This window comes from Miniopterus natalensis, chromosome 11 (assembly GCF_054644295.1).
Source record: "Miniopterus natalensis isolate mMinNat1 chromosome 11, mMinNat1.hap1, whole genome shotgun sequence".
Classification (NCBI taxonomy): Eukaryota; Metazoa; Chordata; class Mammalia; order Chiroptera; family Miniopteridae; genus Miniopterus; species Miniopterus natalensis.
In genome coordinates, this window is record NC_142091.1 from 68,095,311 (window position 1) to 68,109,501 (window position 14,191).

A 14,191-nucleotide genomic window follows, 5' to 3' on the forward strand; every position below is an offset into this window, starting at 1 on the left:
TATTTTTCCTGGTATGCTTAGTGTTACAAAGACAGTCTTTTGCCTAAGATGAGCAATTGGTGGGAGAAAGTATTACAACTCTGATAGTTTGGGTTTTGAAAAAAGGCCAAGCCATAATTTTGCAGATAAGTAAATGTTTCTAAGAATTAACTACAACCACCCCCCATCTGTGGTCTCTTTTCTTTTACCTGACCAGCTGCTGCTGTTTCCACTCTTCAATTCGCTTCTGTGTGGTTGATTCCCGATCCTCTTCACTGGAACTAGAGTTCTCCTCTTCATCTAACTCACGCTGGATACTCTGCCACTTCTTTACTAGAGATGGCATTTTGGTTTTACTCTTCTTCGCCTGTAACAAAGGTTAAAGGTTCAGAAGGAATATAATACATAAAATAAGGGAATGAGTCCTCCACATGACATCAGGACCTTTTCCTAATGCTAAGGAATAAACAAACTTTAAAACCAAAAGAACAGCAACACAAAATAAATGCGATTCTAAGTTCTTGTTGCCAAAAATTTTTACCAACTATAAACCTAACGCTTGGTTAAAAACCTAAAAACTGTGTATGTAGTTATTTATGAAATCAGGTCAGAAAAATTTCCTTTAGCCTTATTCTATGGTCAGAATTATGGTGTTCCCCTTTACAAATTTTAAACAGATGCAGTGTTAACATCAAATGAAAAATAAAGCTGAGAAACAAATGACCAACTTTTCTGGAAAGAGCAACCAAGTCAATGGCAACTATTAAATATGAAAAAAGCAAGGAGACATATCAAAATATGAATGATGACATTAGTTCTAAGAGGGTATTATAAATTTTTATTTTTCTTCTTTTGGCTTACTTTCCTTTCTAAACTGTCTATAATAAACATGTACTTTTGTAGTAAAGAAAAATACTTGTGATATTTGCAAAAGCAGAACCATATATCCAATATGGCTTGCTCCATCACTACCGTTAGACTTTTCTGATCAATGGCACTCTAGCAAAGAGGCCTTCCTTCACTGCCGTATCTGAAATAGCACTACCTTCCAAAGACTACTTCTGTCCTCTTACTCTATTTTTTTTCACTGCATTTTAAAACGCTGAACATATATTTGCTTATCTGTCTCCCCAATTCTATTCCTAGTTCTCCCCTGGTTGGCCAGAAGAGAAGCTCCACAAAAGCAGGGATTGTATTTGTTTGATTTACTACCAAATCCCAAGCTCCTAGGGATAAGTAGTATGCATTCAAAATATACTTGTTGACATGTGTGATTAGTTATGTGAAATTAGAGAGCCACTGTATTAGAAGTTGATAAAATCAATGTGGATCCCTGTGGTTTTGAAGAGGAGCAAGGGCTGTGTGTTGAAGACCTGCCTGACAAGATTACAATCTAAGCATGACATGCACTCAAGTGGTAGGTGTGATTGCATGCTATGCTCTTGTGAGGGCTGGATATGGGATCCAGGCTGTTTTTCCTACCTGCATTTGACACATTTCTTAAGTCCCAAAGATCTGAGAAAATAAAAATACTTTTTAGCCTTTAAAAAAAATCACTTGGCTCCGATCCATACCCTAATTTGACTGTCATTGAGAGTTCTTAACTTTTTGAACAAAAGGATGCCATCTATGATGCTTAGACCTTCAGTTCCACATAGGTTCCCACATTCCGTCATTTCACCTGTGGTACAACCTGACCAACTGCATCCACACCCTTCCAGCAAACACAGCCCATTCTGGGTTAGCATGGAACCAACGGAGTAAAAAGTAACATGGATTAATAATGGTTGCATGTGCATACAGGGCTCACTGGGGTATAACCTCTCCCTGAACATTGGCAAATGGGATAAAAAATCCCACAGATCTAGGTGGAGGCACTGTGATTTCATTTTGACTCCTATAAGGTTCCATGAGTTTTTAGCTTGATTCCTATCTGTTAAGAGAAAGTAAGTTTTATTTTAGAAGTATTGTCTATCACATGTTAAACCATGAATCCCAAGCTGCACTGGCCGTTTAAACACATTTCTAACAGGGAACACTGCAGTCAGAGGACTAAAGATTAAATGGCTAGAATGCCTTCTTTTCCAGTTTGTTTTCTATTAAGCTGCACACAAAACTCTTCAGCAAAAAGACTGAAAATACACATTGTCTCAAATATTCTTAAACATTAGAGGCATTAAGTATGCATTTTATATTCTTTAAAAATGGCTTGTAACAACAAAAAGATGGGTCATTTGTTTACAGTTATCAGGTATGTAAGATTATATACTGACTTAGAATTCTGGGTTTTCAAAACTATTTCTAATAAGATTATAAAAGCATGACTGGCTAAAAAATTACTTGTTGAATCAACAGAGGAGAAAGCAGTTAATTACCTCTCTTGGAGGACTGGAGGAAGAATGCCAAGGAAGATTTCATGAAAAAAATGATTCATTATTAACCATTACCACCCCAATAAATTCAATGAAGAGGGGGGGAAAAAAGATATGATTTCTGAGTAATGGTCGGTCTATCATTTAGTTGTGTAAAGAATGAACATAAGTGGGACTCATGGACAAAGTGAAGACATGGAGCTGCCAAACAGTATGTTGGCTCAGAACTGTATATGCTATGGTAAATAGTTTGACAACAGTCTATTCAAGACACTCTCCTAATTGTCACTGTTGATATGTATATTTACTTCATTTTTAGATAATTTCTAGAACCATGGTACCAACTTGGACAAGTGGTACAATCCCGATATATCTTGTGTATTTTGTGTGAACTCAAAACTCACCCAGGAAGGTTCCTTAAACCATTATAAAGGCAAATGATTTTGCCTTGTTGACCCTGACCCATGGGGAAACAGATTATTTACAGTTCAGGCAGACAACAGAACACCAACACTGGGAAATAATGCTATTGGGAAAGGTGTCAGACTATGGCCCTCTATAAAAATCAATAAAAATATATTATAAAAAAAAGAATGGTAGGAATTTTTGTGGTACATTTGCTTGTATTTTTGCACAACCCCTTCCCCAATGCGGTTGGGATAAAGTGACCAAATTCTCAGTTCCCTCCCTTAGGAGGGAAGAAAAAGAGCGGAATGTATGTACTTCTAAAACGAATACACTATAATAAAAAAAAAAAAGTGGAACATATAAAATGTTCTGGCCTGTCTGTTACTGCCTGAGGAACTGGTTTCTAAGTATTGCCTGACCTGGAGCTCAGGCAGGAATGGTGACTTTTCACATAGAAAACATAAAGTTCTCTGGTAAAGATAAATACATGGACAAACACAAAAACCAGTATTGTGATTTTAGTTTGTAATTCTAATTTTTACCCTACAGAATCTAAAAGATAAAAGCATAAAAAATTATAAATCTATGTTAACAAATTAACAAGTACACAGTATATAAATATGTAATTTGTAACACCAACAATGTAATGGAGTGGGGTGCAGCTGTAGAGTTTTTGCCTGCAATTAAATGCATTAGTTTAAAATGAACTGTTATAACTTTAGTATACTCTATGAAATTCCCATAGTAAACACAAATATAGAATGTACATAAAGGAAATGAGAAGGGAATCAAAATATGTCACTGAAAAAAATTGACTAAACACAAAAGGCAGTAAGGGGGGAAACAAGGTACAAAAAAAGCTCTAAGACATACACAAAACAAGTAACAAAACGGCAATATTAAGTCCTTACCTATCAGTAATTACTGAAATTAAATTAGTAAATTACTAGCCAGAAGACAAATACTGGCAGAAAGGATTAAAGAAAACAGATCCCAACAGATGATGTCTATAAGAAAGCCACTTTAGCCTGGCCAGACGTGGCTCAGCAGTTGAGTGTCGACCTAGGATCCAGGCGATTGGGGTTTGATTCCCAGTCAGGGCACATGCCTGCCTGGGTTGCGGGCTTGATCAATGACTTTCTCATCATTGATGTTTCTGTTTCTCTCTCTCTGAAATCAATAAAGGTATATTAAAAAAAAAAAAAAAGCCACTTTACATCTAAGGACACACACAGCTTCAAAGTGAAAGGACATAAAAATATATTCCATGTAAACAGTAATCAAGAGAAAACATAGACTATAAATCAAAAAATTATAAGATAGAGAAGGACATGATGATAAAGAGTAAATCCAACTAAATTAAAACAATACCACTTACAACAGCATCCAAAAGAATAAAATAGCTGAGAATAAATATAGCCTAGGAGGTCAAAGACTTGTACACTGAAAACTACAAAACATTGCTGAAATAAACTGAAGACCTAAGTAAATGAAAACAAATCCTGTGTTCCTGGACTGAAAAATTCAATCAAAATTGTTAAGATGGAAATATGACCTAAACAATCTACAGATTAAATGTAATTCCTATTAAAATTCCATTGGCCTTTTATGCAAAAATGGAAAAGCTGACCTTTAAATTCATATAAAATTTTAAGGGTGGAGGTGGGGGCAGTAGGAGGAGCTGGGTTTTGTTTTCAAAGGTAATGGAGGCTGAAGCAAAGACACATTGGACTGAAGGGTCCAGAATGGAGTAAAGGGGCCTGAATAGCCAATATTGAAAAAGTACTTCTCAATTTCAAAACATATTACAAAGCTATTATAATCAAAACTTTGTGGTACTGACATATAGACCAATGGAATAGAATAGAAAGTCCAGAAGTAAACCCATGCACTCACGGTGAACTGATTTTAGATAAGGTCTTCTATTAAATGGGAAAGGAAGGTCTTTTCAACAAACAGTGCTGGGACAAAAGAACATCCACATTCAAGAGAATGCAACGGGACCCTTTACCTAATGCTAGAAACCAAAATGAATTAACCGCCTAAATCTAAGTACTAAAACGATACAACTCTGAGAAGAAAACATAGGGGTAAATTCTCAGGTCCTTGTATTTGTCAATGAATTAGTATAGATATGATACAAAAAGCACAAGCAAAAATGAAGAAACAAGCAGTAAGTTGAACTTCATCAAAATGAAAAACTTTTGGGTACCAAAGGACACTATCAGAATGAAAAGGCAACTCACAGAGTGGGATAAAATATTTGCAAATCACATAGCTTATAAGGGACTGTACCTATAATACATATGGAACTCGTACAAGTCAATAACAAAAGACAAATTAAAAAATAGACAAAGGGCTCTGGCCACATTTACAGCTTAAAAGGAAAACATGGTGCCCTGGTCAGTGTGGCTCAGTTCAACATTGTCCTGTGCACCAGGATGTTTCAGGTTCGATCCCGTTGGAGGTGCACGCAGGAGGCAACAGATCAATGTTTTTCTTTCTCACGCAGGAGGCAACAGATCAATGTTTTTCTTTCTCACATAGATATTTCTCTCTTTATAAAATATATTTTTAAAAAATTTAAAAAAGAAAAGTATTTTGCCCTGGTTGGTTCGGCCTGTGGATTGAAGGGTCCTGGGTTTGATACTGGCCACGGGCAGGCACCTTGGTTGCAAGCTCGATGCCCCGGTTGGGGCATGCGAGGGAGGCAACCAATTGATGCGTCTTTCTCACACTGATGTCTCTGTCTCTCTCTCTCTCTCTCTCCCTTCCACTCTCTCTGAAAAGCAAAAAAGGAAAAAAATCCTTCGTGAGGATTACACAAAGGACTTAAGTAGGCATTTCTCCAAAGGTACACAAAGCGTCAACAAGCAAATGAAAAGATGCACTATATGATTACTCACTACAGAAATAGAACCCAAAACCATGAGAACATGCCACTTCATGGCCACTAGAACTGGTATAAGTATAATTTAAAAAAAAAATGAAAAATCACTAGTGTTAGTGAGTGAGCATTTGGAGATACTGGAAATCTTGTACATTGCTGGTGGTAGTGTAAAATGGGTTCTGTTGCTACAGAAAAACTTTGGCAGTTCTTCAAAAAGTTAAACACAGAATTAACCTACGACCCAGCAATTTTACTCCTATATACTCAAAAGAAATGAAAACAAGTACTCAATATGCACGTACTCACACACATACTTATATCAACACTATTCATAATAGCTAAAAGAGGGAAAACAATACAAATGTCTACCAATGGATGAACAAACAATTTGTAGTATGTACACATAATGAACTATTTACTCAGCTATAAAAGGAATGAAATGCTAATACATGCTACAACATGGATAAACCTTGAAAACACTGTGCTAAATAAAGGCAGCCAGGCATAAAAGTTCACGTTCACAATTCCAGAACAGGTAAATCCACAGAGACAGAAAGCAGATTGGTGGTTACGAGAGGCTGGGGTAAGGAGGTGATGGGGAATGACTGCTTAATGGGTACAAGGTTTTCTGCTGAGGTGATGAAAATGTTATGCAACTAGAGAGAGGTGGTGAACAATGTAAATGTACGAAATGCTACAGAATTGTATTATTGAAAATGATTAATTTTATATGAATATCACCTTAATAATACATTTTTTTCAAATAAAAATTACAAGGGAGATTTCCTATACCTTATCTTTCTTTCCTTTTTTCGTCTTCTCAGGCGGTGGCATTTTGGGAGCTGCTGGTGGTGGTGGTGTTGGTGGTGTTGGTGGTGGTGGTGGAGGAGGAGGGGGAGGCGGCGGTTCTACAACAGCAGTGGTGGGCACAGCGCCTCGAGCCTGGACTGGCTGCAATGTGGGAGAAGTCACTGCCATTTGGACAGAACATTCAGCGTAACTCATAATTGCAGAAGCTGACGCCAGTCCTAGGTAATTTGACTGTAGGCTCAGTCCTCTGGCCTGATGACCCATTCCTGTTGCTGGGTGGCTAATTGATACAGCCTGGTGTCCAATCCCTGCAGACTGTTGTCCAGTCCCTGTTGCCTGGTGACCTAACACAGAAAACAAAATGAAACTTTATGACAAAAGCCAAAAAAAAGAAAAAGAAGAAAAAGGGAACTGAGGAATTTGTGTATTACCTACAAAAGGATTCCAACATAACTTTTCCTCAAAAAGACAGCCAAATTTTCTTGTGGCAAAATATTTCTTAATAATTTAGCATTAAGGTACTGAAACATCAAAATCATGGATGTTATGTAAATGCACAGAAAATCTGGAAGGATATATGCCAAAATGTTAATAGTAACTGAAGTGTTTATCAAGTGAAAAGAAATGCGTTAAGTCTTTGCAATGAAAATCCATTAAAATTTCTTAATTTATGACACTTAATTCTGGAAACAAAAGACATAATATATTGAGGAATACATTTTAACCACAAATGCTTACCTGTAGCTATAGCTGACTGGCTGTATAGGACTGGAGAACTACCAATGGTAGCTGATCTCTGAACTATTGCAGTAATTTCTGTAGCTTTTCTCTTTATAGCTTTAGTGGAAGGAGAACTAGAGGTGGTAGAATCAACTGAACTCTGAAACGCAAAACATCCTAGTCAGTGCTGCTAAAGGACCTGGTTAAACACCTTCTTCTAAAATAAAACATGGTGTCAATTATGCCCTATCCCCCCAAACTCTTTAGGATGCCAAATGGCATTTCTCACCTGGCTAGTTACAACTGTAGTTTGTGTAGAAGGTTTCAATGGAGTATCCTCCTCTGTTCCTGGGGCAGGAGGCTCTTCACTTCCCTCATCCTCCATCTCTACCTCCTGGATCTCACTATCTTCTGCAGGAGGAGGGGGAGGGGGAGGAGGAGGAGGAGGAGGGGACTCCGGGGGTGGGGGTGGGGGTGGTGGCATTTCCAAAGGTAATGGAGGTTGAAGCACAGGCACATTTGACTGAAGGAGGGTCCAGAATGGAGTAAGTGGCATGAGTGATGAAGAAGAAACTTGACCAGAAAAGGACTCTTTACAAAGAGAACCTAAAAAACCAAACAGGAGTCAGGGAAAAAGCAAGACAAAAACTCCATGGCTTATATTTACAAAAATGCGCGACTGACTGGTGACACAATCTGACCCACAGATCTATTCTACATTGATGTTGCTGAGATACTAAATAACTCAGTTCAAAAATGATTCTCATGGAAAAGATAAATTCATAAACCTCACAGTTAGCATTCATCCCAGCTATGAAATACTAATTCTGCTCTTTAGGTTCAGATTTATGAACAAGTAAGTGAAGCACATCACATCAACCCAATGAGAAATTCCGTCATCTGAACCTATACTCGGTTTCCAAATAGACAACGTGGGTCTAGCCAGGTAGCTCAGTGAGTTAGAGCATTGTCCCAATACACCAAGGTTGCGGGTTTGATCCCGTCAGGGCACATATAAGAATCAAGCAATGAACGCATAAATAAGTGAAACAAAATCGATGTTTCTCTCCACCTCCCCCTCTAAAATAAATTTTTAAAAAAATACTTAACTAGAAGGTAACACTCTGGGGTCTTTTTACTTTTCAAAGTGATGAGGGGAGTGATGTGCATTTGCAATACTGATTCCATGGAGGATAACCCAGAGAAGTAATATTCAAAACACTCACACAAGTTCCATCCATTTTAATTAATTTGGGTTACTAAGTTATAAAAATCCACTCGGAAGGTGCTACTGTCAACACTACCATTCCTTCACACTTTTGTGTAACTTACACTCATTTGTTAATCATAGCAACATGAATCAGGGAGGGTAATTTTATTTCTGTGATGAGAAAACAAAAATTTGAGAGAATAAATCCTCAAGGTAAATGATAACTATGGCACACACACGAGGTGTTTGAAGATGCAGAGGATTTGAAACTGCTGTTGAAGTCTGAGTTAAATTAAAGCTGAAAAGCTGGAGGATCAGCTCTCCTATAGTTTTGCAAAATCCACAGTTAATTACTGTCCTTTTTCTGCTGGGAAAAGCTTTAAGGATTAGAGAAAATAGGAGGATATACTTACTTGTAGCCTTCCCCATCCCTCTTTATCGTCAATAGGGAAGTTTCACAATATATGAAACTATTAGATATATATCCCAGGAATGTTGAAGGGGATTTTCTCCCTAAAAATCATAGAATTTAGGAGTAGAAGAGACATGAGAAATCATCTAGTTCAACCTTCTCTTTTAAGGTAATGAAACCCAGGAAGGAAATAACTTGCCCAAAATCATACAGCTCTTAGTGGTCAGGTATGACTCCTAGTCTAGTACTATTTTACCAAGATTTCCTGATGGAATATCAGGAGTCCAAGAGCTTTAGAAATCTCTAATAAATTTCACTTCTCATGGAGGAGAGATCCAGATGCAGTCACCTGTTAAATTTCATGGTCGAAAGCGGTAGATTAGGTAAGGGCTCTAATAGAAAAGGCTCTGGGACAAGGATAAGACATTTTACCTTAGTTTGCTCAGAATAAACCACGCTGGCACACAGCAAGGTAAAAACCAAAGTGACCACGAACCATTTGGCTTTTAAAATAGCTTTACTTTTCATGGACCAGAGAAATGACACTGTTATGTAATGTAAAAGACTTTAAAAACCTGAATCACATGATTACTGTAATTATTCTGAGGAGTTGTTTACTACTAAGGGAAAGAGCACTGAAAAAATTCACCAGAAAACAGAAATGCAATTTTCTAGCTAAAGACTTCAAATGTGTCATTAAACTTGTATTTGGCTGTACCTAATATGAATTTACACACTAACTTGTAGACACATAAAGTCTGGGTGGGGCTAAGTAGTATATACCAAATGACATAATAGTGTATCAGAATTACATCAGAATTAAGGTAATAAACATTACTAAACCTCCCTTTAATAAACCAACCACAACATATGGTAGGTAAATAAAAATGTCAGATTTTATATAATGTCAGATTTCTCATCTAGAAGCATAATGCAATGCAGATACAATTATGATGGTGATATGCTGCTGTGCAGAGGAACTCAATGAAACATGGGTTCAAGATACAACCCTCAACAAAGTTAATCAGAATTAAACTTTGTAAATACGAAGATAAACGAATCTTGATAAATTTAGCAGCAAACAAGGGCACTTTTAGAGTTAATATTTGAGTCCCAAACTACGTTTATTCAAAACAAAAGCTGTGTCTTAACATCCATAATTATCTCCTTTAGCTTAAATACAAAGAAACTTCAAGAAATCCTAGTTTGAATACCCATGGGTGTCATATTACATGATGCTTTTCTTCATTTCTAAATGTAAACCAGTTGGTATATTCTGCCATTTTTTCTGAAGTCCAAGGAGAGATTAAAATGGCACACACATCTTTTATTACATGCTAACAGACTTAAAAAACTACAAGCTTAAAAGACAGAATAGTGTGGGGATACAAGTTTTAAATTCTTCAAGAACATTTTTTCCTATGCATCTTTATTTCTATTTATAGGAAGACTTTGTTTTCCTGTATTCCCCTAAAGAGAAAATTTTGCTTAGGATTTTGAGTGAAAATGCCAGTGCAGCAATTTAAACCAGAAAGTTATTATATAAATAATAGGTCCCAGAGACTTTTTTTGAAAAGCAGCTATATTTAAACTAAATGACACAAGCCCAGTACGACAGACATACTGGGTATCTTGAAATACCCCATCCTTAGAGACATGTTAAATTCAAACACTGAACAATAAACAAGGATTAAAAATAAAAAGAATTCTGGAACTTCCTTGTTCCTCACAGTGTAGTAATTTTTCTTCTTTAAAAAATGGTTTTAACCACTGCAAAACTGACAAAGAGCACGTATTAGGAACTTTCGTTATAGGCTTAAAATAGCGATTGGTATTGCTTTTAAGTCCCTAATACTGAAGTACAAATTTGGATTTTATTTACATCAAGTTTATCATATGGTTTTAGTGGTTCTCAATAAAGATGCTGAAGAAATATAAGCTGGTTTATCTGTGGTTTTTCCTACAGTAGAACTAGTTTTATTTTAATCAGATAGGAATGTCTCAACATCTTCCAAATGGGTGTGTCATCAACAAAGGGAGAAAATAACTATTTAACTCTAAGGTGATCACAGGACACTTAAGAATTGGTAATTCTAGACTATCCAGCTTTGGAACATACAAAAAAGGGACATCAGACAATGGTCAGAGTGGAATCACCTACCCAGAATTATCAAGCTTCTTAAGTTGACTAACTACTAAAAAGCAAACAATAAAATCAACTTATTAGGCATATCTATCAATCACTGCTACCAAAATCACAGGAAAAGTAATCAAAAGAAAGTATCTTTGTGAAAATGGTAAGTAAAATACCCTGTAACTTGAGAACTGTATTTCTGAAAAACAAGGCAGAATAAAACTACTTTGCTATGTTCTAAAATTATTACTGCAGTCATATGTGGCTTTAAAATTTATTTAGAGTGATCTGATAACAATCCCTAGGCTACTTAAGAAGTTAAAATCATGACCAGTTTCATCTGGTACATCTACAGGGATTAGGTGGCAGAATACAAAGCATCACTTTTGATAAGCAGAGGACAAAAGAATTCAGCTCTTTACTCCCTAATTTACCAACAAATTCTATGTCTTTTTATCTTCAAAGGTTTTACTTTAGAAACCACTCCATAGACTCTTGCCTTCATATGCCATCATTTTAGCAAATGGCTACCAGTTTTTTAGATCAAAAGGTTGTTAATCAATCTTGACTATGCTTCATTATTCACTTATTTTTGATCATTCCAAGATGGACTTAAGAGGGGGAAAAAATATGTATCATCTTGCATAATGTGGAAATCAAGCCATGACTCTTAAAAGAGCTATCAGATTCTCAGAGGAACTAAGGAGCTATGAAAGCCCCATCCCCCTTTAATGCACAGCAGGTCCTCGAATAATTTCATTTTGTTATAAAGTTAATGAGATGAGATGAAGTTAACTCTTGTTTATATCAACTAGCCTATGGTAAAACTGGTTTCATTATACATTGTTTTGCTTAAAGTAACAGAACCTATCGAAGAATTAAGTGAGGATTTACTGTGTATAACTAAAGCAAAGAGCTCTGAGAGTACTTTAAATAGGTTGAGCCATTCTGATTGTTTTATAAAAGAATACTGTTGGCTATTTGCAATGATAAATTATTTTGCTTCCCTGGAACAAGTATGGTCCGAGTTTCATAGCATTTCTTCATATCATTAATTGTAACAACCACACTTCTTATAAAACTCCTTATAAGTGGAGCTGAAAAATGAGGTTATACTAAGAGTTCTACAGAAAGGGGGGAAAAGTTTCACATTTATTATTCCACACAGACATTAACAATTCAACTATTTAGTTTCTTAGCATTAATTATTGGAAATCCACAGCTTTGTCTGTGGCACGAGAGCACAGTTAGGGGATAGTTTTTTAAAATAAAAAATACACTGGCTCATCACTTCACACTTTATCAATAGTAGGCTGATTTCCAGTCAGTCACTGCCTTTGTTTTCTTCAGTATAACTTCTGCATTATTTTTTAAGGTCAAGTCACTATTTTTTAATTAGAAATTTGTTGATTTAAATTATTTCCTTTTTTAATGATCAATACAAGTCTTTTTCTCTAAAATTATTTCTCTCTAATTAGTAAAGGGTAAGTTGTCCCACCTGTGGAATTCTCGGAGGATTCTGCAGAATTTGAATCAGTGGCAGTTTTGTCTTTCAAGGTCTGTTTAGGAAGAGTCTCGTCTTTACTTTCTTGTGCTTGGCTTTCTTCCTCCTCCTCCTCACCATCTGGGAACTCCCACTGAGACTCGCCCGATTGTTCGTTTACATAGAAATATCGTCTATGATCCCTAAATTACAAGAAAGAAAACGCATGTTTTAAGACCCATCCTCCTACAAAGACACTTCCATTTGGTCCTGTCCCAGGACAGCAGTCTGCTCTCACAGGGACGAACCTCTTCTTAATGGACTGCTATTCACAAAGGCAACAAAGAGCTTTGACATTTGAGGATGGAGAACCAAGGATAATTCAAAGCTATTTGCACTGCCAGCAGCTCTGTGAATACAGTCCTGAACCCTCTCACTCCAACAGATGACTTAGAAAACACCTCTCATAGCTTTTTTTTTTTTTTTGCCAATGTTTAACAGGATTTCAAGTGTCATTAACAGAGGGACTCAATTTCCTAGAACACTAATTTCCCTTCCAAAGAAGAGAACAACGAAGTTTGCGAAAGGTGACTCTTCCCCTCTTGGATCGTGGAATTCACATTTCATATTCTTGATACCAAACACAGTGAAAGCTAAAGAGAGGGAGAGGATCTGGGAGCTGAAAAATAAAAGAGCAAAGATTTCAAATAACGAAAAAAAAAAAATCAAGAAAAGCCAAATATAAAAAGAAATGTTTTCATCTGACCTGCTGGCAGAAGATAGTAATCTTGTTCTTCATTCACATCTTCAGCCACGAAGCTTTCCTTAACTTCACCGAGGTTAATCAGGAGTAGTTGCTTCCAGAGGTCCTGTAAAGCGCACAGAGCTCTCGCATGCGCTTAACCCCCAAGCCCGCCCTACTCGGTGCAACACTCTGGAGAGTAAAACCAGCTTTGTCCAATCTTGGAAAAAAATCCGTTACATGGAACACTTTAAACATTGATTTTGTTTCTCCAACGCGTGGCTGGCCCAAACTCTGTAAGTGCTTGCGGTGCTTTGCCTGCCAAGCACCGCTAACTGCAGCTGCTCTCAGTCTCCAGACAGGCTGTCATGTTGTCAGGTGGTGGCGATCACAAATCATGTCTGAGATGTCAAAGGTGAAAGGTGAAAAGGGGAGAAGAGTGCGTACCTGTCCCAGTGGCAGGACCAGCCTTTAGGAGTGGCGTTTATTTCATACTGTTTTAGTTGTTCTGCTGCATCCTGAAGTTTTCGTTTAAGGTAGTTTCCATTAAGAGCCCCTTCCCGCCAGTCTGCAATCCGAGTCTAGAATCAACAAACAGCAATAAGTTTTAAAGACTTATTATTTCAGGAAGCAGAAATAAGGACATGTCTTCTAGTCTGTGACTCTATTACCATACTGTGGTAGTAGACCAAAGAGGAAAGAAAAATCCCCTTAATTTCATAAAAAAATCTTGTTTGCTTTGCAGAGTCCTGAAAAACGAGACTGGATCCCAGTACATTTTTAAACAGCCAACTCCCCAGTACCTGTGAAAATGAGTAGCAGTTTTGATTTTCCGTTAGACTATATTAAGATTGGTTCCCCAGTAATTTTGTGTAGACAGTTTAGTTCACCAATGTTACTAACCAAAAGCAAAGGTTCAGCTCTTAGGGAAACCAGTCAGCTTCCTAACAGGAGTTCATTACCTAAACCTACTCTACCATTTGGTATATAGTATGCAGGTTACAAACAGGACTAAGAACTTTTCCTTTTAA

The 14,191-nt window shown here is 36.9% G+C and overlaps 1 protein-coding gene across 2 annotated transcripts in view; it reads right to left on the reverse strand.

Moving 5' to 3' along the window:
- The window catches only part of FNBP4 (formin binding protein 4), a 31,663-nt gene that overhangs the window by 2,870 nt on the left and 14,602 nt on the right, over positions 1-14,191 (reverse strand). Inside the window, exons 11-16 of one of the 2 annotated variants that reach the window (XM_016203983.2) lie at positions 13,608-13,741; positions 12,434-12,621; positions 7,469-7,785; positions 7,198-7,339; positions 6,442-6,803; positions 189-346 (exon numbers count right to left, since the gene is read on the reverse strand). In XM_016203983.2, the coding sequence (XP_016059469.2) occupies positions 189-346; positions 6,442-6,803; positions 7,198-7,339; positions 7,469-7,785; positions 12,434-12,621; positions 13,608-13,741 (1,301 nt within the window). Of the gene's footprint in view, positions 1-188; positions 347-6,441; positions 6,804-7,197; positions 7,340-7,468; positions 7,786-12,433; positions 12,622-13,051; positions 13,288-13,607; positions 13,742-14,191 lie in introns of those variants that run through there. The other variant, XM_087821880.1, reaches the window with a different exon arrangement.